The sequence below is a fragment of the Monodelphis domestica genome, chromosome 1, assembly GCF_027887165.1.
Source record: "Monodelphis domestica isolate mMonDom1 chromosome 1, mMonDom1.pri, whole genome shotgun sequence".
Taxonomy (NCBI): domain Eukaryota; kingdom Metazoa; phylum Chordata; class Mammalia; order Didelphimorphia; family Didelphidae; genus Monodelphis; species Monodelphis domestica.
In genome coordinates this window covers 639,442,360-639,465,182 of record NC_077227.1, presented here as the reverse complement: position 1 = coordinate 639,465,182, position 22,823 = coordinate 639,442,360, and the positions used below count along the sequence as shown (strand labels likewise).

The window sequence follows — 22,823 nt, the reverse complement described above, 5'->3', positions numbered from 1 at the left end:
AGGAATAAGGAATGGATTAAAAAACAAACAAAAAAGAGGATGGGGATGGGTAGCACTAGGGAATGTCGGCTCTATCCCAGTGAAATTTCGAGACCTTCCTAGGACTTACTTTGTACCCACAGTTGGAGGAAAATCTTTGAGAAATAGAATAATAATAACAATCACATTCCCCATCCTATTTTATCTACAAAGCCCCGTGGTAGGTTGTGCTGTTGTGGTTAATTAGGCCAACAGGTAACAGGTGAGGGGGTAAGCTTATCAGTTAATTACCCTCCCCCTTTACCTCCCTACCCAGTGTTAGGGCAATCCCAAGACTGCTTGGTAGAGAGAAGTTTGTTATCAGTAGAAGGAAGCATGACTGGTTGAGATCCGGGATGTTAGGGGAGGTAATGCATGGAATGGTCAGGATGCAGCCTTTGCTCTTCCAAGTCCATCTTTTCTTCCTATGCTTCTCTCAGTTACCAAGTGGAGCTGCGGCTGGTCCAGACTCAGGCTCAGGTTTAGGGCTGCCTCACAGTTCTACAAGTGATATGGTGAGTCCTCAAGGGAGTGGTTGCAAAGCTCTTTGGTGGAGACCTAGTTATGAAAGGGAAGGTGGTTACTGGGAAAGTCCTACTTGTGTGGAGTGTGGGGGTAAGTATGTATTTACAAGGGGTTGAAGAAACAGAGGATGTGTGTTCTGGAGAAGAAAGAGAAGACTCAGCCGGGAATGTGACAGTTGTGTTCAAATATTTGAAGGACTGTCTTGTGGAAGAAAGATTAAACTTGTTCTCTTTGGCTTCTGAGAACAGAATTGGGAGCACCGAATAGAAATTATAAAGGGGAGAAATAGAGGGGAAACTCTTTAACAGTTAGTTATTCTGAAGAGGAATAGGCTGCCTTGGGGACTTGGGGAACCCTCAATGGAGTCTTTTGAGTAAAAGTTTGATGATTATCTGTCAGGTAGGTTGTAATGGAGGTTCTTTTAAGCATGTGTTGAATCAGATGGGCACCGAGGTCCCTTCCAACTCTAAAACTTGATGATTCTAGCTGTGCTAACTGTAGGGCTCTAAAAATGGTATCAAAGATCTAGTCTAAGACCTAAACTGAAAGCACTTTTAAATAGCCTCAAAAATATCAGGGCAAGGAGTAGAGGGTAAACAAGAAAGTAGGAAGGCTACTGATTGGGAGGTGTTCCAGATGAGTGTTTTTCATCATGGGTTTGGCAATAGCCCATAGTATATCCACTTCTTTCCCTGATAATCTTCTCTCCCTTCCCCTTCTCCTTACTTTCCAGCAGGTAAGAGAGCTTCAGGACCCTCAACATGCTGAGCTTGGTGAGTATAGTTCTTTAAACCTGAGGTTTCTTAACCTTGGGTCCAAAGATAGATTTTTAGGGAAATTTGTGAATGTGGATGGGGAAAAAATACATCTTTATTTCAATATATTTGGTTTCCTTTGTGATTCTGTCTGTTTTATATTGGCTCTAATTGTGAGCACTTCTCTTACATTGTCTCATCTCAGGCTCACCATGTCATTTCTGGCCATCTTCCTGCCATTTTGCTGAGTGCTAAATCTCCATTCTTCCAACTCTTGCTCAGAAAAATAGTAATCAACTCAGCAGTACCATTCCCTGCTAGTACATGGTAGTCAATTGCCTTATTGCTCCATTCATCATTCTCACCTTTATGCATTATCTTCTCTCATTAAAATGAAATCACCTTGAGGGTAGAGGCTGCCTTGTTTGTTTCCCCAGCACTTGGCACAGTTCCTGGAGCATAGGTAGTGGTTAATAACTACATTTCTATTAATTCATAATAAATTCTAAAAAAAAAAAAAGTTCTGGTAAGGGGTCAGTCTGCCAAAGGAGTTTGTGACCCAAAAAAGGTTTAAGAATCCTTGCTCTAGGCTTCCTACCGGAAGCATCCACTTGAGCATCCCCCCACTTGAGCATGGGGGGATCCCCTCTTCACTTTCCCCATGTTCTATCTATCCCTATCCCTTTATCCATCCATTTTAAAGTTTAGTAAATGGCTAACGGAAGCTGCTATATTCATTTCCTCTTTAAAGTTTATCCAAGTATACTCTGATGACAGTACATCCTAATTTAATCTTCACAGTGTTATCTGTCATGTCCTGTCACCCCCATACATACTTATGTTTTCAGAGGTGGATATGATTTTTAATAGTGCTATTTAGCCCCTTTCTTTGCCTATTTCTTTTGGATAAGGTATATCCTTCTATAACAGGAGTCATTAACTCAAGGTCTGTGAAATATAAAAAAATTCATTTGGAAACTGAATTTCAATAGAATTTGTATTTTTTGCAATCCTCTGCATTTTATGCAATCAAAAATTATTCTGAGGAGTCCATAGACTTTACCAGACTGCCAGAGGGGTCTATGACACACAAAAACCAATGCAAAAACCCTATTCCAGAACCTGGGTCTCTTTCAATCAAGTTTCAAAGATTCAAAATCAAATTTGCCTCCTTGTGTTAGGATCTTTAGTTCCTTGTGGTTGTTACCCACACTTTATGCATGTGTAGACATATGAGATCATGAATTTTATTGTCAGCTCCTTCTATGGAGTTTGTCTTCCTTGGAATTTGAATAGTAAAATCAAAATTTTTACAAGTTGTAGCATGTGATGTGATGGAATAATACTGCATCACAAGAAATGACAAGCAGGTTAATTTTGGAAAAACATGGGAAGACCTACATGAAATTATGAAGAGTAAAATGAGGAGAACCAAGAGAATATTATATATAGCAAAAGAAATATTGTTTGAAGAATGGCTTGTCTATGTCTACCTCCACAGAAAGAACTGACAAATAGAAATGAGTTTTATGTATATATATATATATATATGTATATATACATATATCTTTTTGTCATGATACCTTTCTAGGGGGGAGGGGAGTGGGGAGGGAATTAACTAGATATTTTAATATAGAAAACAAATTTAAATTTATAAAAAATTTAATAGTAAAAAGAGAGAGTAGGCTAGATTGCCTTTGGGGTATGTGCCGTATTTTTAATTGAATTAAGCCTATTGAACAAAAATATTCTTTCAGTGATCTATGGCAATAAATCAGTCTCCAAAGAATTAAAATGAGGGTCACCCAAAGGACAAAAGAAAAACTCCCAAATGATAACTGCTTCTTTGCTTCATTTCAGGGAACCAGATTTTAGAAAGGACATATATAAACTAGAAAGAGGTCTTGGCTCACAGGGAGAGGAGAATATAAAAACAATCTTCTAATATTCAAAGGGTTATAAGGAAGTGATTCGACTTGTTCTGCTTAGCTCCAGAAGACAGAACTGGGAGTAATGGTCACAGGGAGATGAGTTTAGGCTTGATATAAGGAAAACTTCCTAACAATGGGACTACTTTGGGAGGTAATGAATCCCTGGCTATGGTTGTTCATCAAGCAAAGGTAGGATGATCACCCATTAAATGTGTTTTAGTGTCTTGCTCAGGTATGTTTCAGAAGTGCTCTTTGGATCAAATGGTAAGGTTTTCATTTAATGATCACTTATTCTCTTTCCTCTTCCCCCCCCCCCCCCATCACAGACTGTTTCTCTGCTGGGCCATGTATAGAATGATCCCAGGCTTGTAGATTTGGAATTCAAGGGGCCCTTCAAGTTCATTTAGTCTAATGCTCTTATAGATGAAACTGAGGCTGAGAAAAATGGTGACCCAGGTAGTAAGTGTCAGAAGTGGGATTTGTACCCAGATGCTTTGATTGCAAAGTCAGGGCTCTCTTTCCACTGTACCAAACTGCCTTCCAATATAAGTGCTTACTTATTTGAAACATTAATATCTAATTGTTTCATCTCATTAAGAACTTCTATCCCACCTCTTTTGCCTTGCAGAGAAGAGATTATTTTGGACTGAAATTTATGTCCCTGTGAGACGCTGCCATGCCATCTTAAAGAACAAAAAGGGGGAGTTTTCAGTCCCAGTCATTCGGAATCGCCGTTTTAAGAACATCTGGTGTAACTGGACCATCTGGGCAGGCCCCAGAAACCACATTATCATCTATGTCCAAGGGTTTAGGGGAAGCAAGGATTGTAAAGAAAATGCAGATAAAATTATATTTGAGAGTGTTGCCTCTATTATGGAAAGCACCATTGCCTATGCTTGTTGGAACAAGAGAGTACACGTCTATGCATCTCAGGCCTTGGCTGTGAATGTGGCATTGCTGTTAAATAACTATACCTGGAACCAACGATATAAATATTTTAGAGGGAAATATTATATCTTCAGAGATCCCAGGGAAAGAACTTTAGAGAAAGGGGATCTAACTTACAAAGTTCCTCTTCAAAGACCTTCCTGCAAGCTTACTTACAGTAGTACTGGGCTAAAGGTTGAACTACCAGTTGGGACATCTCAAAGAGGTCTAGAGGTGACCTCTCCTGAACCAATGCCATCAAAAGATCTTCAACCAGAGGGATCTTTCACATGGGGAAGAGAGGAGGTAGAGTTTTCTGAGATCTCTTTGCCTTACTTATTTCCATTGAACTCTGAGAGGTTATCTGGTAAATCCCAGGTAGACAGCATCATCAGCACAAAAACACTAGATGTGGGTGAGATGAGCCTTGGGGATGGATTGTTTTTCAAAGCTCTAGGGAAAACTGCAGCCCTTGATATTAGATGGTTGGAAATTACACAAGAAAAGAACATTCTTTCCCTTGGGTCTACTATGGATGGCTCAACAGTTGACCTTGATATCCTTTATGAAAATACTCCTTACCTTGTGAGTCCTACACCATCAACTACAATGGGAGATGAATCTATAAATATCAAATCAGAAAGAGTTGATAATCAAACTGACTACTTAATTCCCACTTCAGAGGATGCTACAATAAACATTAAGCCAATTCCCATAAGCCATTCCATTTTGGGTATTCTCTCAGATACAGAATTCCTTGAAAAGACTAAATACTCTAAAAATGAGAAGATTCAGATCAGTCCCTCCCAGATAAGGAGTAGTTTATCTGGAAGTGAACAGCAGTCCTTTCTGCAGACTGAAGTCCTGACTCAGGAAGCTTTAACAATATCCACTGATTCTATGGAGATTCATATATCCAGTATTGACCTGGCCTATGAAACTCAGTTCCCTCTTGAAGGTTCCTTGCACTCAATCCCCGTGGTTCCAACAGTTCATACAGCTATGGATTTTTCTCCTAAATCTTCTCAAGAAATCTTCAGTGACATGGGGTTCATGCTTATGGTGACATCTCTAGATGGCAGAGGATTAGTCCCTGAACTGCCTTCAACCATCTCCATTAGATCCACAGAGGTCAGAACTGAGGCTGAGCCAGAACTTCTCCAAACAGCCAGATCACTTCCAGGGCTAGCAGAGACAGAAAGCTTGTCCAGCTGTGTGATCTCTGAAGAAGCCCCTAGTAGGCATCAAATGAGTCTTGCTGAATCATACCTGAAGTTTGTTGTCAGTCAAGAAAGGTTTCTTCCCTTTACTACTTACCAGGAGAATCTATCTGATGTTGAATTGACCCTAACTCCTTCCCAAGTGATTAAGTCTGTAAGTGTCTCTGAGTGGGTTCTCCAAAAAATTCCAGTGTCCATTCCCTCAGTCTATCACAGTGAACAAGTTTCAACTGAGCAGACTTTAGGGATCCCTTTGACTTTAACCCAGGGAGCTATGCTAAAAGCCAAACAGCCTTCCATGACCCCATTTGAGACTAGAACTGAGATAGACTCCATGCTGGTTGTTCAAAGTATAACCACACCTTTTGGTTCAGTGCATCATGAAGAAGAGAGCATGGCAGCTACTGTGTTCTCTTTTGGGATTCCCTTGAGTCACCATCCAAATTTTTCTAAGAGCAACATGGAATGTTATTTCTCAAATCCAACTGCAGAATCTCTTGCCTTCCTCCCCACTCCTACACCAAGCATAAATGAAGACAAGCATACTCTTAGAAGTTTATCAAGTCATTCCTGGACTGATCCAGGAGAAATGTTTTCAAGTGTAGGAAAAACTGAGCCACTTCCACTGTTTGCTTTGAAGAATGTAGGTGTTACTACCTCTGAATCAAGTCCTAGAAGACTTGGACTTAGCGTAAAGAATTTCTTTGACCCATTAGAAGGTGAATCCCTTATTGAAAAAGGAACACAGAGTATATCTCAACTAGTCTCCAAGGACAATTTTTCACAAGGTAGGGATGCTTCTTCAGGAAGTAAGATTTCCTTGGTTTCTAAAACTTATTCTAAAATGACTCTCCTGTCAGCTCTGCAATCAATCCCTAGCAGTGCCATGACTATATCTTGGAAACCTGATGAAATTCAGACCGAAATGACTGTTCAGCCCTCAAAGAAGGATGAGACAGTGAATAAAAGCAAGCCTTGGAAACCCTTCAACTCCTTTGGACAGAACCAGAATCTTGCCAAAGCCAACTTTATATCTTTGTTCCCTAGTGTTCCATCAATGTCCTTGGGTAAGTGGGACCAGACAGGGGACCTTCCTGCAGTCTCCTCATCCCCGCCTCTCTGGTCTAAGGATACAGACCTTTTGGAAGCCAAAAATCTTCAAGACTCTGGTAAGCTTTTAATTTCGTTTTTTTCTTATGTCTGGTTAAATTTAGACATTCAATCCCTACATAAGGGAATTTCAATGAAATGAGCTTTTTTCAAGGTAGCTAAGCCCTATCCAAGTGCCTCTAATGCTCAAATTGAGCACAGAGGACAAGGTTCTAGGCAGTAGAGAGAAGAACCACCAGTCAGATTTCTGTATCCCTTAGCATTTCTACTGTGACCTTCTACCTAAACCAGGGGTTCTTCATCTGGGTTTCATGGATCCCTTGGCTCTTAAATAGATTTTAGAGGGTTTGTGAACTTACAGGAAAAAAATTACATATTTATTTTCACTAACCTCTGATTACAATTTAGCATTTCTTTAATTAGATAAAAACATTGTTCTGAGAACAAATGGTATACTCACACATATAAATGGCCTTTAGTGTCAGATGGGACTTATCTATAGCATAGATTCTGAATTAGACCTAATGGCACTTTGGAACTTTCAGTTTTCATCAAGACTAATCATGTGGGGAGAGATTATCACTGAATGTAGAGCCTAGAGGGCAGCTGGGTGGCTCAGTGGATTGAGTGTTGGGCCCAGAGAGAGGATAGCTTCAAATAAGGGCTCAGACACTTCCTAGCTGTGTGATCCTGGGCAATTCACTTGACCCCTATTGCCTCACCCTTACCACTCTTCTGCCTTAGAACCAATACACAGTATTAATTCTAAAACAGAAGGTAAGGGTTAAAAAAAAAAAGAATATAGCACCTGGTAGGGGCAGCTATGTGACTCAGTAGATAGCCAGGTCAAGAGATGGATGGTCCTGGGTTCAAATCTGGCCTCAGACACTTCCTAGCTATGGGGTCCTGGGAAGTCACCCACCATTCGCTAACTCTCACCACTCTTCTGCCTTAGAAGCAATACATGGTATTGGTTCTAAGACAGAAGATAAGGTTTCAGGGGAGAAAAAAAGAACATGGAACTCAGGTTGTGTGAGGTCCTAGAAACAAATGGAATGAGATATGGATGTTTAAGGGGAGATAATTTTTATTCTTATTTGGCATAAGAGATAGAGATAAGGAGGGGAGAAAAATAATGTTGCGCCAGAGAAGGAATTTTTTAGGAGAATCTCCCTATCCCAATTCAACTCTAATACCCCAATTCACAGTCAGATAAGTGGACTATCTTTTCTGGTCATAGAGGGAGCTGAACTTCAGTTCAGTCATTCCAGGACAAACAGTCTTTATCGGACCCCTGCTGCTTCCTCTCAGCAGGGGGCATCTCTCCCTCCTTTGCTTCACTGAGCAATATTCCCTCTCTCCCCTCAACTCCTCCATACCCCCATATAAACTTCACTTTATCCCCAGTTTTCATATCCTCCCCATCTCTCCAATAAATATTACACCATGATGATCCCAAGGTTGACTAAGAGTTGTCTGCTATGAGAAACCATGAAGACACCCTTATTTCAAGTTAATGGGCCCCAATATTTGAAAGTCTTATGAACTATATCTTTACTGATGTGGCTTTTGTTTTTTCCTCCTTAACCCCACCTCCAACTCCCCTACAGAGATCTTTACTCCATCCAGCATGGTAGCGTATCTTCCTATAAGAAGGTGTCATGTGGTTTTGGAAGATACCTTTGGAACTTTTTCATTGCCAGAGGATCTAAGTACTTCTTGGCCAAACATCTGGTGTAACTGGACTATCTGGGCAGGGACCAAGAAACACATTATTGTTTACATCAAAGGATTTGAGGGGCCTGAGAACTGTGATGAAAGCCAGGACAAAATAATTTTTCAAGGGGTCTCATCAAGTGTGGAAAGGAAAATCTTCTATGCATGTAGAAAGCAAGGAACTTTGACTTTTGCTACTCAAGCCCTGGCTGTCCACATAGTGTTTCTCTCTATGAGATCTTATCCTAGACATATTCCATCTTTTGAAGGCGAGTATTTTATCTTCACAGACCCAGAGAGACAAGTTCCTCCTAAATCTGTCTTTGGGTCTTCCCAAGCAACTTCTCAGAGGCTCAGAGAGAGGAGTCCAAGTAGCCTGAATTCTCATCCTGACCTAGTGTCAAAACTGTCCTTTGGGAGTTTTCCAAACATGAACAGCATCTGTACAGGTCTGGAGGACAAAAGACAAATAGTCACTGAGACACTGATCATGAAGAACAAAGAGCTAGTAGAGAGAGAAAGAAAGGGTCTTGAAAGGAAGCAACTGTGTGGCTTCCTTCCTCTGATCCCTACTAAAGGTCCATTGATAATGAACAAAAACCCATCACCTCTCCTGATTAGGCAGAAACTCAGCAGATCCATAGACAGTATAAAAAATTCAGTTCAAAGAGACTCTGCTGTCAGGATGGCATTAATCCCAAATATCTTGTATGAGCACAAACCAGAAAATAAAGCTACTCAAGGTGACTTGCCTGTAGACTCATTGTTAATATACTCTCATTGGCCTTCTAAGACTTTGCCCTTGACAAAACTGCTCCCCAAACCTGCAGGCATTTCTGACAGGCTTCTTCCATCTGCCATTGTTCAAGAACAGAGGTTGTCTTGGAGTTCTGCTGAAGCAGAGTCCCTTGCATTGCAAGGGGACCTTGATATTACTAGGTCTTCTAACTTTTATTCCCACTTGATGGCTCAGAGTATAAGGAAACCCCAGGATGCTGTGAATCATCGTGATCATCTTTACCAGAGTTTCAGCCATGTGAAGCTGGTTAAAGAAAAGAATTTTCTAGAAGCAATGTCTGGAGGTGATGAGCTCACAGTGGACACCTTAAATATCCCTAAAGAAGAATTGTCCTCAAATCTTCTATTCAATGTTAAACAGTTAGATCCAGAATCCAGTGCCGCTAGCAAAGAGAGAGGTGGGGAAATGTTCTCAACAAAGTTGGTGAGCAAGGGAGTCAATTTGGATCCAACTCAGTTCATCACTTTGCAAAATCTCAGTGAGGAGCTACAAGGTCCGGAAAGCTCTAGGAGAGTGACAATGTCCAATGGATTTGTGAGGGATTCTATATCTTCTGGCAGCTTGGCTGATCTCTCTTCTTTCATGAAGACTCTTCACACTCCCCAGAATTTCTTCAGAGAAGTCACAGATGATTTCCAACCAAGCACTGCTGGTGCTGACACAAGTCCTTCAGTACCTAACTTCCAAGCCAAAGAGGGTCTGCAGACCAAGGCTTTGCTATCTTTGAGCCCTGATCAAGTGTGGAAGAACATGACAACTGAAGGAGTCTTAGTTTTAACCCCAGGATATCCTGGTATGGTGACTATACTGTGCTAACTTTCTTTCATTAAGGGGATTGGGAGGGGGGGGGCACAATACATTGCCTTTGCACTGAGTATACAATTCTTGGAGTTACAGGTAAGTGTCTACAGTACCTTTAGATCGAGCATTTTGTTTGCGTTATCCTTCCATTTTCAGAATGTGCCAGCCTAACCATGGGCAAAACACACTCTAAAGTTTGTCTTAGGGGGTTTGTTTTTCCTTCTAGTAATCCCCTAACCTGTTCTATATACAGTGATCCACGATAATCATCACACTTTTTGCCTCTTTCCTTCATCAAAATTTATCCATTTTTTGCACCCTTTTCCTTAGGGCACCTTCTCTGCTTTCCAGACAAACTGATAAAGTAATCTGATAGTGTTTTTGGCACATGGTTACTCTGTTTCCCCTCCTGACCCTCAGGGAGCATTTATGTTTTAACAGGCAACTTCTGGAGAGAAGCCATAACCCAGTGGAGTGCAGCCATATCTGGACAACTTTGCCCTGATCAATGTTGTTTTTACAACTTTTATGACATTAAAACATTTATAACCAAACTCTACCACAAAGTTCCATCCTCTACTATCAGACTGATAGCCCAAGATAAGCCCAACTCAATTCAGCTCATGCTTTCATCTAACATGATCCCTCCCAAGATGGGCTTGCCTCCAGCTTACCTCTTTTCCCATGGGACTGGCTTCCCCCCTGAATCATTTTCACCTCTTGTGCTTTTGCAGAACCAAGATGTTAGGGATGTGCTGGAGTTAGCTCATACTGGCTTCTTGCTCAGTTGTGTCAGACTCTACATAAGCCCATGGACTTTTGTTCATTCTTTTGCCCAGGTTTTCTTGCAGGTACTGGAGTAGTTTGCCATTTTCTTCTTCAGCTCATTTTATTGATAAAGAAACTGAGGCAAACTGGGTCAAGTGACCTGCCAAAGGTTACACAGCTAGTAAGTGTCTGAAGCCAGCTTTGAACTCTGGAAGATGAGACTTTCTGACTCCAGGCCCAACACTCTATCATACTGCATTACCTAACTAGAGAGCCAATGGTTAAATTTTCAGTGTGAGCATTTATGCTTTGGAAATCAGCAAGTGTTACATTCAGGGTTTGGTTTATTGTTTTATTGATTATCTAGTCTTAAGAAAATGATGGAGAAAGTGTCAGTAATTCAGTTTCTGCTGAAAAATGTATTCTGAGTACATTTTATGTATGTGTGCAGTCAGATGTTAAACATTTACCAGCATACCCCTGATATCTCTAACTGGATTTTAGCTATTCTAGAAAACTAGTGGGAGAGATTTTTAAAGGGTCCGTGTTTCAGATTGTACTACAAAGGCATAGGACCTGACCTCATGCTTCTATATTCATCTTGTAATCAATACTGCCCTTAAAAAAAAGTGGATTTAATATTCTGACTGTCTAAAATTAAAACTTGCCCCTCCCCTCCAAAATCCCTTCTTTGGAGAGAATAGATTAGGGACAGGAAGAGAATGGTGGGGTCGCAGATAGCTTACTTTGGAAACGTCATTTTTAAACCGAACCTTACAAATATGGAGGAGAAGGACCTTGTCTTAGCAATAGTTTAGCAAATGAGAAAGGGAACTTGGTAAGCTGCATCAACCGCTCCAAGAAGCACCATGGTTATCCTATACCAGTAGGGCTTGCTGTGTGGGTGTAATTTTCCCACACTGCACACAGTAAGGGAACTGAATTACAGCAACTCAGAAACTTTTTAAATAAGTAATGACTCTTCATGACCTGGCTGGCTTGGGAACAATGACTACCTTTGGCTAAAGAATTACTGTTCTGTGGAGAGACTGTTTATGGGATTCTGTAGATACACAGCCCTACTATATACCTCAGCAGACTGGGACCAGTTAATGAAGGTTCCGCGCCCCCCCCCCCCCATGTGATTAATGGTCGGGCTGTGCCAAAAACTTTTACCACCACCACCCCTCCCTTCCCATATTCCCACATTCTTTGCCTTTCCTGGGCAAGGTTAATGACTAGTAGTTGTGGTTATGTCAGCAGCATGTTTCTCCTTTCTCCTCCTACCCACTCTAGGGTTAATTGGATTCATTATCACTTTTTCATACCCCCTCAGACAGTGGTAGTTTTAGTGGAGATCGAGTGCTGGCACCTTGGTCAGAATGGGGGTATAATGAGTATCTCTTCAGAAATCGTCATGTTCTGTTGTCCTGTTGGTCATTGACTCTGAGCTGGAGCCTATATTGCTCTGAAAACTTTCATCTTTTATAATAAATAGAGGAAATAGTTCAAGGGTCTGTGGTTTTATTGGCCTGGGAGCTTGCTTTTTCTAATAGCTACAAATTCAAGAACTTAAGTTGACTGAACACAATCAGAGTTGCCTGAGGCTCAGAGATTAATTGACTGGACCTTGATATGTCTGTTAAATGTCAGAGTCAGAATTTGAATCTAGCTCTTCCAATCTCCAAGTTGAATACTCTATCTACCTAGCCATGCTGCTTGCCTTTTCTATTCCAATAAACCTCATTAACATCCAACTAGAAATTTCAGTGGCAGAGGGGGAAAATATCAAGGATTAAATCAGGTGGGTCACTGGAGTGTGCTGGATCCAGTTGGTGAATCCCATTGTTAAAGGTTCAGGTGCAGTATTTACAACTACAAAATTGGATAATGTTGCAAATCAGTACTTAATTTATTGTTCATTGTTTAATGTTAAAAAGTGGAGAAAATGTTAACAATACAGATTTAACTTTGTGCATTGTGCATGCTTATGTATGTGTTTGTGTGTGTGGAGAGCTGGTTCTTAAACACTTACCAGCACACTGCTAGTCTAGAAGCAGGAATCTATGAAACTATTTCAGTGTAATTTGTTTCCTTCGAAATCTTTCGGTTTTTATATTGTGCAATTAAAAGTATTATTTTGAGAAGAGATCCCTAGGCTTCAATAACTGTCAGAGGGGTTCTGGACACCTATACAAAGATTAAGAATCACTGGTCTAGGAAAAAGAGGGAAAAAATGAAAAGATATTTTAAATGTAGGATAGGAGAAGTGGCTAGACATCAGTCTATCTGAAATAGATCTGGAGTTTTAGTAGGTTGATAGGTCAGTATGAAATTAATGCAATAAAACATCTATTTCCCTCCATGTTCCCCTGTCTCCCTGCAAGAACCTTATTTGATTTTAAGCTGTGTTGAGAACTGTTGTTTCAAAACCTATGGAAATGGACCCTATTTGAAGTATCTGGCTCTTGGGCACCATATTTTAGGGGAAGGATATTGACAAGCTGAATATCCCCTAGAGGATAGTGACCAGGCTGCAGAAGATCCTTGAAATCATGCCATAATGAGGAGAATCGGGGATGAAACTGGGTATGTTTAGCCAAAAGAGAAGACTTAGAAGAAAGATGATAGTTGTCTTCAGTTTTTTGAAGGGCTGTTACATGGAAGAGGGATTAGACTTGTTCTACTTGGCCCCCCAGGGCAGAACTAGAGCTGTAAGTAGATGTTTCAAAGAGATAAATTTAGCCTTGATGTTAGGAAAAATATCTTTATGATTAGAGCTATCTATAAGTAGAATGGGTTGCCTGAGAGGTAGCTATTTGGTATGCTTGCAGGAGAATTCTTGTTCAGGCATGGATTAAATTGGATAGCCCCTAAAGGTCCCTTCCAATTCTATGGTTATATGACTTTGTCCCTAATATCTTTGGAGAAAAAAGTAAACTATGAATGGACCTTAAGGGGCCACTTTATTTAAACTCTCTGCAGCTTTAATATCTTGACTCTTGTATTAGTTTTCACCTTTCAGTGGTGTGGATGGGCCATGAGGAAGTGGGTTAAAAGTCTTGATTTCCTGTCTGTACCTGAAGAAGTTCCAGTTGCCTTCACTATCCACTTTTCTACTTTCTCAGGGGTTTTGATCTAATACCTCTGAGCTCAGAGTCCATTGTGTACATGATGGAAAGAGTTAAGGACCTCTAAAAATGACAGTTTAGCCTCTCTTATTCCAGTTTTCATGAGCAAAATGGAGGCAATGATTGGCTAGGGCAATAAGCAAATGTTGTGTGGACAGCTGGGTGGCTCTGAACTTGGAGTCCAAAGGAATAAGTTAAAATCCTGTTTCAGATACTATCTATGTCTGTGGTGTTGGGCAAGTCCTTTTACTGTCTTTAGCCTCAGGTTCTCCATCCATAAAATGGGGGTAATAACAGCATCAACCTCCCAGAGGAGCCAGTGAGATATCATATATAAAGTACTTCACAAGCTTTAAATTGCTACACAGCTGTTGCTGCTATATATGAAAATACTTTGAATTGGCTCCAGCAAGTGTTTTATATAGGGACTGCCATAAACCAAGTACTATATTGGCAAAAAACTTTAGGTACAACAGGAAGCCTTGTGGTCTTGATTCTAGTACTCTAATATAACATCAGGGCTTAAAATGTCATTAATGGAGTCCTGAATTTAAAATCAGAAGATCTGGGTTTAAATAGAATCATTGCTAAAACTTAGCCATGTGACATGATCAAATCATTTAACTTCCCCAGGCCTCAGTTTCCCATTTGGTAAAATGGAGCAACCTAATGTCCTTTCTAGCTCTGAATCTATATCCAGAGGAATGTTGATAATATATGATGCAGCTTGGTGGTATGGTGGACAGTGCTGTATTGTACTTGGTCAAAGGAAGTTGAATTGAAATCCTAACTCTGACACTGGCCAGCTATGTGACCCTAGACAAATCACTTAACTTTCCTCTGCCTCAATTTCCTTACATGTAAACTTTTGATCATAATAAAACCTGCCTCACTGGTTTTGTTTTGTTTTTTTTGGAATCAAATGGGATAATATATGTGAAATATTTTATCAACCTTAAAATGCTATATAAACATAGTTATTATCAGCCCTGTATCTAGAGGTCCAAATAAAGTGTTAGGCGAAATAAAAAAGAAGAAAAGTTACATAAAGGGGGTTCTTGCAAAACAAAGTATGATACAAATGTGCACTGTTAGTACACACTCGAGTTTGAAAATGAAATGCAATATATTCCTTAGCTAGGGGGCTGTTGAGGGGATTGGTAGGGGGAGTGAGAAATATGGTAGGAATTATTCCCAGCAGGCATAAAGAATCCTTCATCTTAATGGGTGATTAATGGGAAACAGGTGTGCTAAGCCCTGCCTTTGCTTGTATAACAAGAATATAAAACCAATGTTACTTCTGTTGTTCATTCTTACCTATTTTTTACTCTCCATCCTTGTCACTCAACGCAGATGCAAGAACAACCTCCCAATCTTTTGGAAATGGGTCTGCCTTAGATTTCCAACACTATCCAGGAGGTAAGATTTCAAATGCAAGAGAGACACTCCTGTCATGCTAAGTGACCATACTATTGGGACCAAAACCCCATTCACTTGTTATACTGTGGCCAAAGCAGTGCTAAGGGTTGTTAGCAGCCTATGGCAGAAAGTGGTCTTAACGGGGACCAGGAGGTTGGGCAGTTGCCTCTACAGCACTGAAATTTGAAGCCTGCTGATAAATCTGTGTTGTTAATACTTTCTTAAGTCTAGACAATCAACAAAACAAATCAAGCTTTGGTTTACAGCTTTGCTAATTCTGAGGTATAAATACTGACATTGAAAATTGAAGGATATGAAAACAAAAGGGTTAGATACTTCTGATAACAGCACTGGTGCTTCCTTAGCAGAAACATTTCAGTGTAACCCTAATTGTCAGAAATATTTAATGCAGGAGAACTTCCATCTTCTCCCCTTTAGCGTAGCACATAGGTTCCTGTCCTGCTTGTTCTTCCACCCATCTACCCAAGCCCAGACAGCAGCCTCTGGGGTCCTGGAGTTTGGGTGTCCCTACCATGGGACAGTATTCTATATTCTCTCCCAATTAAAGGGGGTTTGTGACTGGAGGCTCCTCTCCCCCACCTCACCTTGCCATGTTTGGGGATCCAGAAAGTTGGTGACTGCTCTGGTATAATCTTAAACTGGCTACTCCAGAAGATTAGCCATCTGGGAGCTCTCAGCTAACATATTCTATCTGGATTAGAGACTTTAAAAATCCAAGTTCTCTAGAACTTCTTAGCGGCTCCTGCCTGACATGATTTTTCTGACTTTGACTAAGTAACCATACATGTAAAGTCATCAGTTCCCCTGGGTCGTGCTCCAAAGTGTTTTCATATGTGAAGTTCACATCAGATCAGGGAGTCCCTCTAAAGGATTTACAGGGAGGGAAGGCAGATTGAGACTAAGGCAGACACTGTTGGTACATTTTATATCTGGCAGATATCCTATTGGAAGTGACAATCGAAACGGAGTACCCGGTAAAGAGCCTGCACAATGCCTCGGAAGTGGAGAAAGTCTTGGTAGATTTATTTAAGCAAGAGGTAAGATGGCAGTGGGATTGGCTGCAGAGAAACTGATTATGAGGTAGACCTTCAAATGATCATGTATGTGACTATATTGCATATTATACACCTACACACCTACACCTACACACACACAGAGTTATAAATTAGAGGCTGCCAAAACAATCAAACAGAAAATCTGGTGTATGTATATATATATGTGTGTGTGTGTGTGTATATATGACCAAGCTGCCATGTGTTAGATTATAATCATAGCTAGAATTTATATAGGTTTATAAGACACTTCTTAAAGATTTTCTTATTGATCCTCACAACAACCTTGAGAAGTAGGCGCTATTATTATCATCCCCATTTTAAAGTGGAGGAAATGGAAACAGACAAAGATGAAGTGATTTGTCCAGAGTCACATATCTAGTAAGTGTCTGATGTTGAATATGAACCTATGTCTTCCAGACTCCAGGTCTAGGGTTCTGAATCCATTGTGCCACCTTCCTTCCTTCCTTGATGGGAGAGCTGGCAGAGTAGAGATTTTATTTGGTCCATAAAATAATGGGTCAGAGAACTTAAGAAAAAGAACTTGAAAATGTATCTTCTTTAAGAAGGCAAATCTGATATATTTCAAATGTGATGAAATAAATCTAATGTATTATGGGAAATGGAGATAATTATGTTTCTCTTTCATGTCAAAGCTTTGACTCATCAGGTTACTAAGATATTAGGTGAAATCTTATTAATTAAAATTATTTAGATAACTATTTAGAATTTCCAATTAACTATTTATTATAGCCTCTGGAATTGTTTGGCTTAATGACTATCTTTTTTTTCTTTTTTAAACCCTTACCTTCCGTTTTAGAATAAATACAGTATGTTGGTTCCAAGGCAGAAGAGTGGTAAGGGCTAGGCAATGGGGGTCAAGTGACTTGCCCAGGGTCACACATCTAGAAGTATCTGATGCCATATTTGAATCCAGGACTTTCCATCTCTAGGCCTGGCTCTCAATCCACTGAGCCACCCAGCTTTCCCCCAATGACCATCTTTTTGGAGAGGCAACATCGCCCAATAAGATTAACCAGCCATATTTGAAAAATAATAATGCAGGCAAGTAACCATTTGCACCCCTAAAAGGGTGTGACAGGAAGAGACTATGTAGCCATAATAGCAAAAAGATGTAATCATTTTGTATCTTGGGATCCTTGACTGTAGCAACTGAATGTGGCTCCCTTTGGTAGCCCTTTTTGATCCAGAATAAGTAGCTGTCATAATGACGAAGGTTTTGGGTAAAGATGGCCTCATTAAAAACCTCTCTGGTCCTTCTTTGCAGATTGAGGAAAATCTAGGCCACTTTTCACCTGAAACAGATGCATTCAAACTAACCAGAATTAAGAGGTGAGTGTCGGAGACTGGTATTCTAGCTTTGTGAGTCATGGATTTATTCAAAATAGAATTATTATAATGATTTTCCTCTTTGGAAAAAATAAATGAGGTGTTATTTGCTGTTATCATGCATGATTATTGTTTACCTTCAATAAAAATGAACTCATAAAAACCAGCTCTGAAAACTGGACAGGATCAGGCAGGAGCTAAGTTTCTGATAACTTTTTCTCCTTCCTTTTAAGAGTAGAGAGAAAGGGCTGAGAATAAATTAAATGAGCCTGAGGCAAGGAGATATGCTGCCACTAATATCCTGGGTGAAGCATGTTAACTTCTTTCCCTGCATTCCAGTATGAATGATAAAAAAAGTTACTACATAGAAATCATGGGATTTAATGTGCCCTTCCATATTGCTTACTAGACAAGTAAAGCTAAATCTAAAATAGCAAAGATAACAAATACCCCAAAACATCATGCTTAGATGTTTTGAATTTAGCTAGGTTTTTTAGTTTGTTTCTCCTTTATCCTAAAACTTCATTCTTCAACTAGAGGTTTTTTTTTTAATTTCCTCCACAATACTTCTAGAAAGGACACCTCAAATGTCATGTTTGTTTTCTGGCTACATCTGATGTCTAGAGGGAGAAATATATCCAATTACCTGATGCCCCAATTTGGAGCTTCTCTGAGCAGTACCCTGCATTCCCAATTAAGAACTCTCATCAGAGATGCCATAGAAGCTCTCCAAATTCATCTGAAATCTATCTCCATTGACGGTATGGGCCTGTTGCGTATCAGTGATGTTTTAATCTTTTTTTTTTTTTTAAAGAATTGTATTCTCATCTTTTGTTTTTGCCTAGATTTCTTCTTGTGTCCCTCATCTTCTCTTTCCCAGAGTCATTCTTTATCACAAAGGATTTTTAATTAACAAAAAAAAAAACAAGATAAAAAATTTAGCAAAACTGATCAATACAATTAAAAAAACCCGCTAATGTTCTACATCAGTGCCCTTTGTAGAAGGGTGGGGTGAGGAGGGCAACAGTTTAATCTTAATAGTGTTTATTAGAACAGGTTCGATCTAATATCAGATGCATTGTCACAAATGGACAGATTCCCTTGCTATCCCCATGCTATCCAGGATAGGAGATAATTTCCCTACATCCCTTTATATTTCTTTAACTGTGGGATGATAAAACACATCTATTCCACTGTACAGCTAACCATCGTCCTCTGTGTGATTTGACACTGATCTTTTCTCTTAGATGTAAATGAATGTGAAACTGGCCTAGAACATTGTGGTGAAGGGGCTGAGTGTTTCAATGGAGTTGGCACTTACATTTGCCATTGCAAAGAAGACCATGAAGACCGTTCCCCAATGCAGACTGGAATCCTATGTGTCCATGTCCCACATTCAGGTACTATAGAGTCAATGCCCATCATGGTACATACTACTTACAGAGAAACCCCAAGATAAATTTGTTGTAGATTATAAGATCCTGAATTTAGAGTTGGAAGGGACCTTGATACATTAGTCACACCTTTCTTTTCTTCTTTTTAATCTTTAAAAAATTAGCCAAAATCAATAAGAATTTATTAAATATCTACTGTCATAGGCCTGGGCAGCTAGGTTGCACAGTGGTTAGAGCACTGGATCTGGAGTCAGATTCCTCTTTCTGAGTTCAAATCCAGATTTAGACATTAGCTGACTGACCATGGGACAAGTCACTTAATAAGTTGCAAAGGGGAATGGCAAACTACTCCACTATCTTTGCCAAGAAAACCTCATGGGGTCAAGAAGAGCCAGACATGACTAAAAAACAACTCGACAACAACACATAATAAAAAAATTAATTGGTAGTTCTTTTCTACCATAGAAACCGCCTTTATGACATATTTAAGTAGAATAAGACAATACGTTGACCATGCCTGATAATGCATGTCATCCTCTTGACCTTTATAGCCCAGCATCTCTCCACCAAGAGATGAAATCATGATTCACAGTCAGTCCTCTTGGATCATGGTTGGTCCTTGTATTAATCAGAATTCTGAAGTCTTTCAAAGTTCTTCTTTATTGTAGTCACTACAGCATTTGACAGATGAGGGAACTGAGTCCCAGGAAGGCAGATTTCCCCAAGGTCATAATAGCAAAGTCAGTATTGAACCCACATTTTCTGGCTCCCGGTGCACAAAGGTTCCAGGTTGCTGCTGCTGATTAAAGTACTTTGTAATAGAAACTCTGACAAATGTTTCATTTTCCACTTGTTTGTTCTAATTCTGGGTTATCCTTAAATGCTCATAGGATCATTTAGATTAGTTAGCTCAGAGCTAGGTTTTCTATAAACTCTTCTTCACTATACTTGACTGTTTTGGGAGGCAACAATACTAGTAATTTTCCACCATCCCCCTCCATTTTGAAATTTGAATTTATAGTCTTCACACAGCTCTGACATTCTTTTAACGGTGATAGCACAGGCTAGAGGGAACTCTGAGTAATAAGCAACTTTCTCTGAAGTATGGTAATTATGGACCAAATAACTACCTGACTCAGTCCAAGTTGGAATATTTTACAAGCTAATGGTTGATCTAATTATTATAGCTCTGCCTTTTATCTGCCATGTTCCTTATGAGAGATTTCTTTCTATCCATCCCAATGAGATCTCTAACTTGGAAACTCAGATTTGGAGTATGTCCATAGGGAATGATAATCTTAATGAGAATTCATGAAAGCATCTGTTAACTTGGGCATTAGGCTGTTCACCACTTGCAATATACTTCTCTACAAGGGATTGTCATTTTAATCCTTGATACTAGACATGTCCTTTCTAAATATGAACTACCAAAGTCAATGCTGGATGGCATCCTTGAGGTAGAAGTGAAATTTAGTCAGCTAAGAAATCTTAAGGTGCCATACATAAGAGGACATCAAGAGCAGAATTTAAAATCAATGAATCAACAAGTTTAAATTAAGTGCCTACTATGTGTCAAACTATACTAGGCTCTGGAGGTATATAGACAAAAAAAAATAGTTCTTTCTTCCAGAAGCCTGGATTCTAGAAGAATAGACACAGAAGTAGAACTTTAGCAAATACCTAACTTAAGCAGTTCTAAGACAGAAAGGCAAGAGGTTAGACAAATAGGGTTAAATGACTTGCCCAGGGTCAGGCAGCTAAGAGGCTGAATTTGAATGGAGGTCCTCCCCACTCCAGGCAGGGCTCTCTAACCATTGTGCAACCTAAGGTTTAGTAGGTTGTTTCAGATGCAGTTATAATGAAGTGATCATCAGATTTCTTGGTGAGTGAGGTGATTGTTTCTGATTCAGTCAATAATGAAAACTATGTTGAGTGGCTTGCCTAGATATCACATTACTGTGTGGGTCTGGCCAAAAGTCATCTTGAAAAAGAACAAAAACATTTCATCACTACCAGAAACAAGTGATTAACCCCTTACTTTATGTCTTTTGCTTTGACTTTTAGGAAGAAGCCAGTAATCAGCTGGGCTCAGGAAAACCAAACCTTTTTCTCGAATTCCCTCTTAACTAGGAGCTGCATCCTGGAATACTAAAATATATAGCTAAAATCACGCCAGGCATTTCGCTTGTTGAATTAGAATAAAACTCATGTCAAAGGGATGACTCATTAAAAATGCACTTTGAAATCAAAATTGGAGAAGGCAAAAAAATCTTGAATCATCATTTTCTTCTTTCTTTTTCCAGGGGTTGGATTTTCTTTTAATTATCTGGATCTTGTCATCAGTGCTTCTGTGTTTGCCACCATCATCATCATACTGATCATAGGTTTAGTGTGGCAGGCAATGAGAACAACCCAAGAGAAGAAAGATTTTTGCCTCCAGGAAACAGCATCCCTGGAGGGTTTGTCTTCATCACCACTGACCCAAACCAAACCTTACTTTAACCTGAAGAAGTTTAATAAATATTCCCTCTATAATCCCTATCAGCCTAAGCCCCAAGCTAGAGTCATAGATGACTCCCTGGAAGACATATCCTACCTGAGCAAAGACTCCCATGTGTGGGTGGAACAGTCCAAAGAACTCTAATGATGATTTAAGGAACATTTATTTGTTGTCTCTCTGATCTCCTGTTGAGTCAGATGAAGGAGGAGGTGACTTTTCTCTCAGCGGTTATAAGTGATCTATAAACTATTTTCTCTGGAAGAAGGAAAGACTGAACATTTTGGAGTAGATGATGGGGAAAGGGAGTCTATCTGGTAACTTGAAAGGAGAGAATTTCCTATTGTAATTCAATTTGTCTTTTTTGTTCCTTCCTACCTGAAGCATATTTTGTGGCTCCCAGCCTTTCTAGGTGAAGGCATTCACATGTCTGTGTCTTAACATCAAGACTTTCCACACTAATTCCCATAATGAGCAAAAGTACAAATCTAATGACCTGGAAAATTTTGTGCCATCTGACTGGTCTGCAGGAAGCACCTAGGGGTTCAGGAAATGGATGGGGCACATCGTACTTATTTCCAAAGCTAATGAATGAATCCAGTGACTTTTGAGGATGCTCAAGTTCAAGTGATGTTAATTTAGCACGGTTTAGAAACTCCCAATTGACCATAATGTAGTTTTATACAAAGAATTTAAAAAATTTCACCTCTTGGAGATGGAGAAAAGCTTTGGTATTCAAAAATAATTCTCTCTTGTACCTATCAACTATTTTTTATAAAGTTAGAAATGAGTGTTATAGGAAGACTCTCTTAATTATCCCTTAATCTACTGCTGAAATACTTTGTTTTAAATTCTTTTTCAAGAAATTGTGCCTTTCCCATAGTCAAATGCTGCACTGTTCATTTTTAACCAATGATGGCTAACTGTTCAGAGAAGTTCCTTTGTCTGATATAGTAGTTTCCTTGTAAGCTGATCCCCCAAATAAAATAAGACTTTTTTTTTTTTGCAAAAAGTATTTTTCTTTAAAACTATACAACATTGTCACATCTTTTAATCAGATCCCAGTGTAGGCTCAGGTATATTTGCACAAGCTATTGAGAGGGCAAATGGAGAGATCACACTCTATTATAAGTTTGAGGCATTGTGAAAAACACGGAAGACCTGTTCTTAGAGCCATCATAGCTCTTGGTGAGCTCACATGGATAGTTTCTCAGTTTTAAAAACTAGGGCTAATGTAAATGTTCATGGCTATGTCCAATGGGAGCTTTACAAAAGATCAAAGTCATCTAGAGTCCTTGCTGATGACAAGAATTTAGATCCCCCCACCCCAAGACAGGGAAGGGGGGGGAAGAGGAGAGTTAGATAGAAAATGAGGGCAACACCATGGAT

At 39.6% G+C, this 22,823-nt stretch overlaps 1 protein-coding gene across 4 annotated transcripts; it reads left to right on the top strand.

The window, feature by feature from the left end:
- The first annotated feature begins 258 nt into the window (after window positions 1-258).
- On the top strand, window positions 259-22,463 carry LOC103092736 (uncharacterized). 4 transcript variants are annotated; one of them, XM_016428103.2, is made up of 10 exons: window positions 259-533; window positions 1,277-1,316; window positions 3,858-6,545; window positions 8,097-9,794; window positions 15,055-15,120; window positions 16,078-16,178; window positions 17,482-17,546; window positions 18,117-18,304; window positions 18,791-18,943; window positions 21,002-21,234. In XM_016428103.2, the coding sequence occupies exons 1-10, from the start codon at window positions 375-377 to the stop codon at window positions 21,013-21,015; spliced, it is 5,172 nt and encodes a 1,723-aa protein (XP_016283589.1). In that variant the 5' UTR covers window positions 259-374; the 3' UTR covers window positions 21,016-21,234. The 4 variants fall into 4 exon arrangements, with proteins under 4 accessions (XP_016283589.1, XP_016283587.1, XP_007476837.1 ...); XM_016428101.2 differs by lacking the exon at window positions 21,002-21,234 and adding an exon at window positions 21,241-22,463 and having other exon boundaries at window positions 261-533; window positions 18,168-18,304; XM_007476775.3 differs by lacking the exon at window positions 21,002-21,234 and adding an exon at window positions 21,241-22,463 and having other exon boundaries at window positions 262-533.
- The last annotated feature ends 360 nt before the right edge of the window (window positions 22,464-22,823 follow it).

What these genes read in the sequence shown, in the direction of transcription:
- LOC103092736 (XM_007476775.3), top strand. Translation starts at nt 375, where the DNA reads ATGTTAGGGGAGGTAATGCATGGAATGGTCAGGATGCAGCCTTTGCTC. An exon ending in CCCTCAACATGCTGAGCTTG is followed by an intron (nt 1,317 to 3,857) that starts GTGAGTATAGTT and finishes TTTGCCTTGCAG; the next exon opens with AGAAGAGATTATTTTGGACT. An exon ending in TTTAACCCCAGGATATCCTG is followed by an intron (nt 9,795 to 15,054) that starts GTATGGTGACTA and finishes CACTCAACGCAG; the next exon opens with ATGCAAGAACAACCTCCCAA.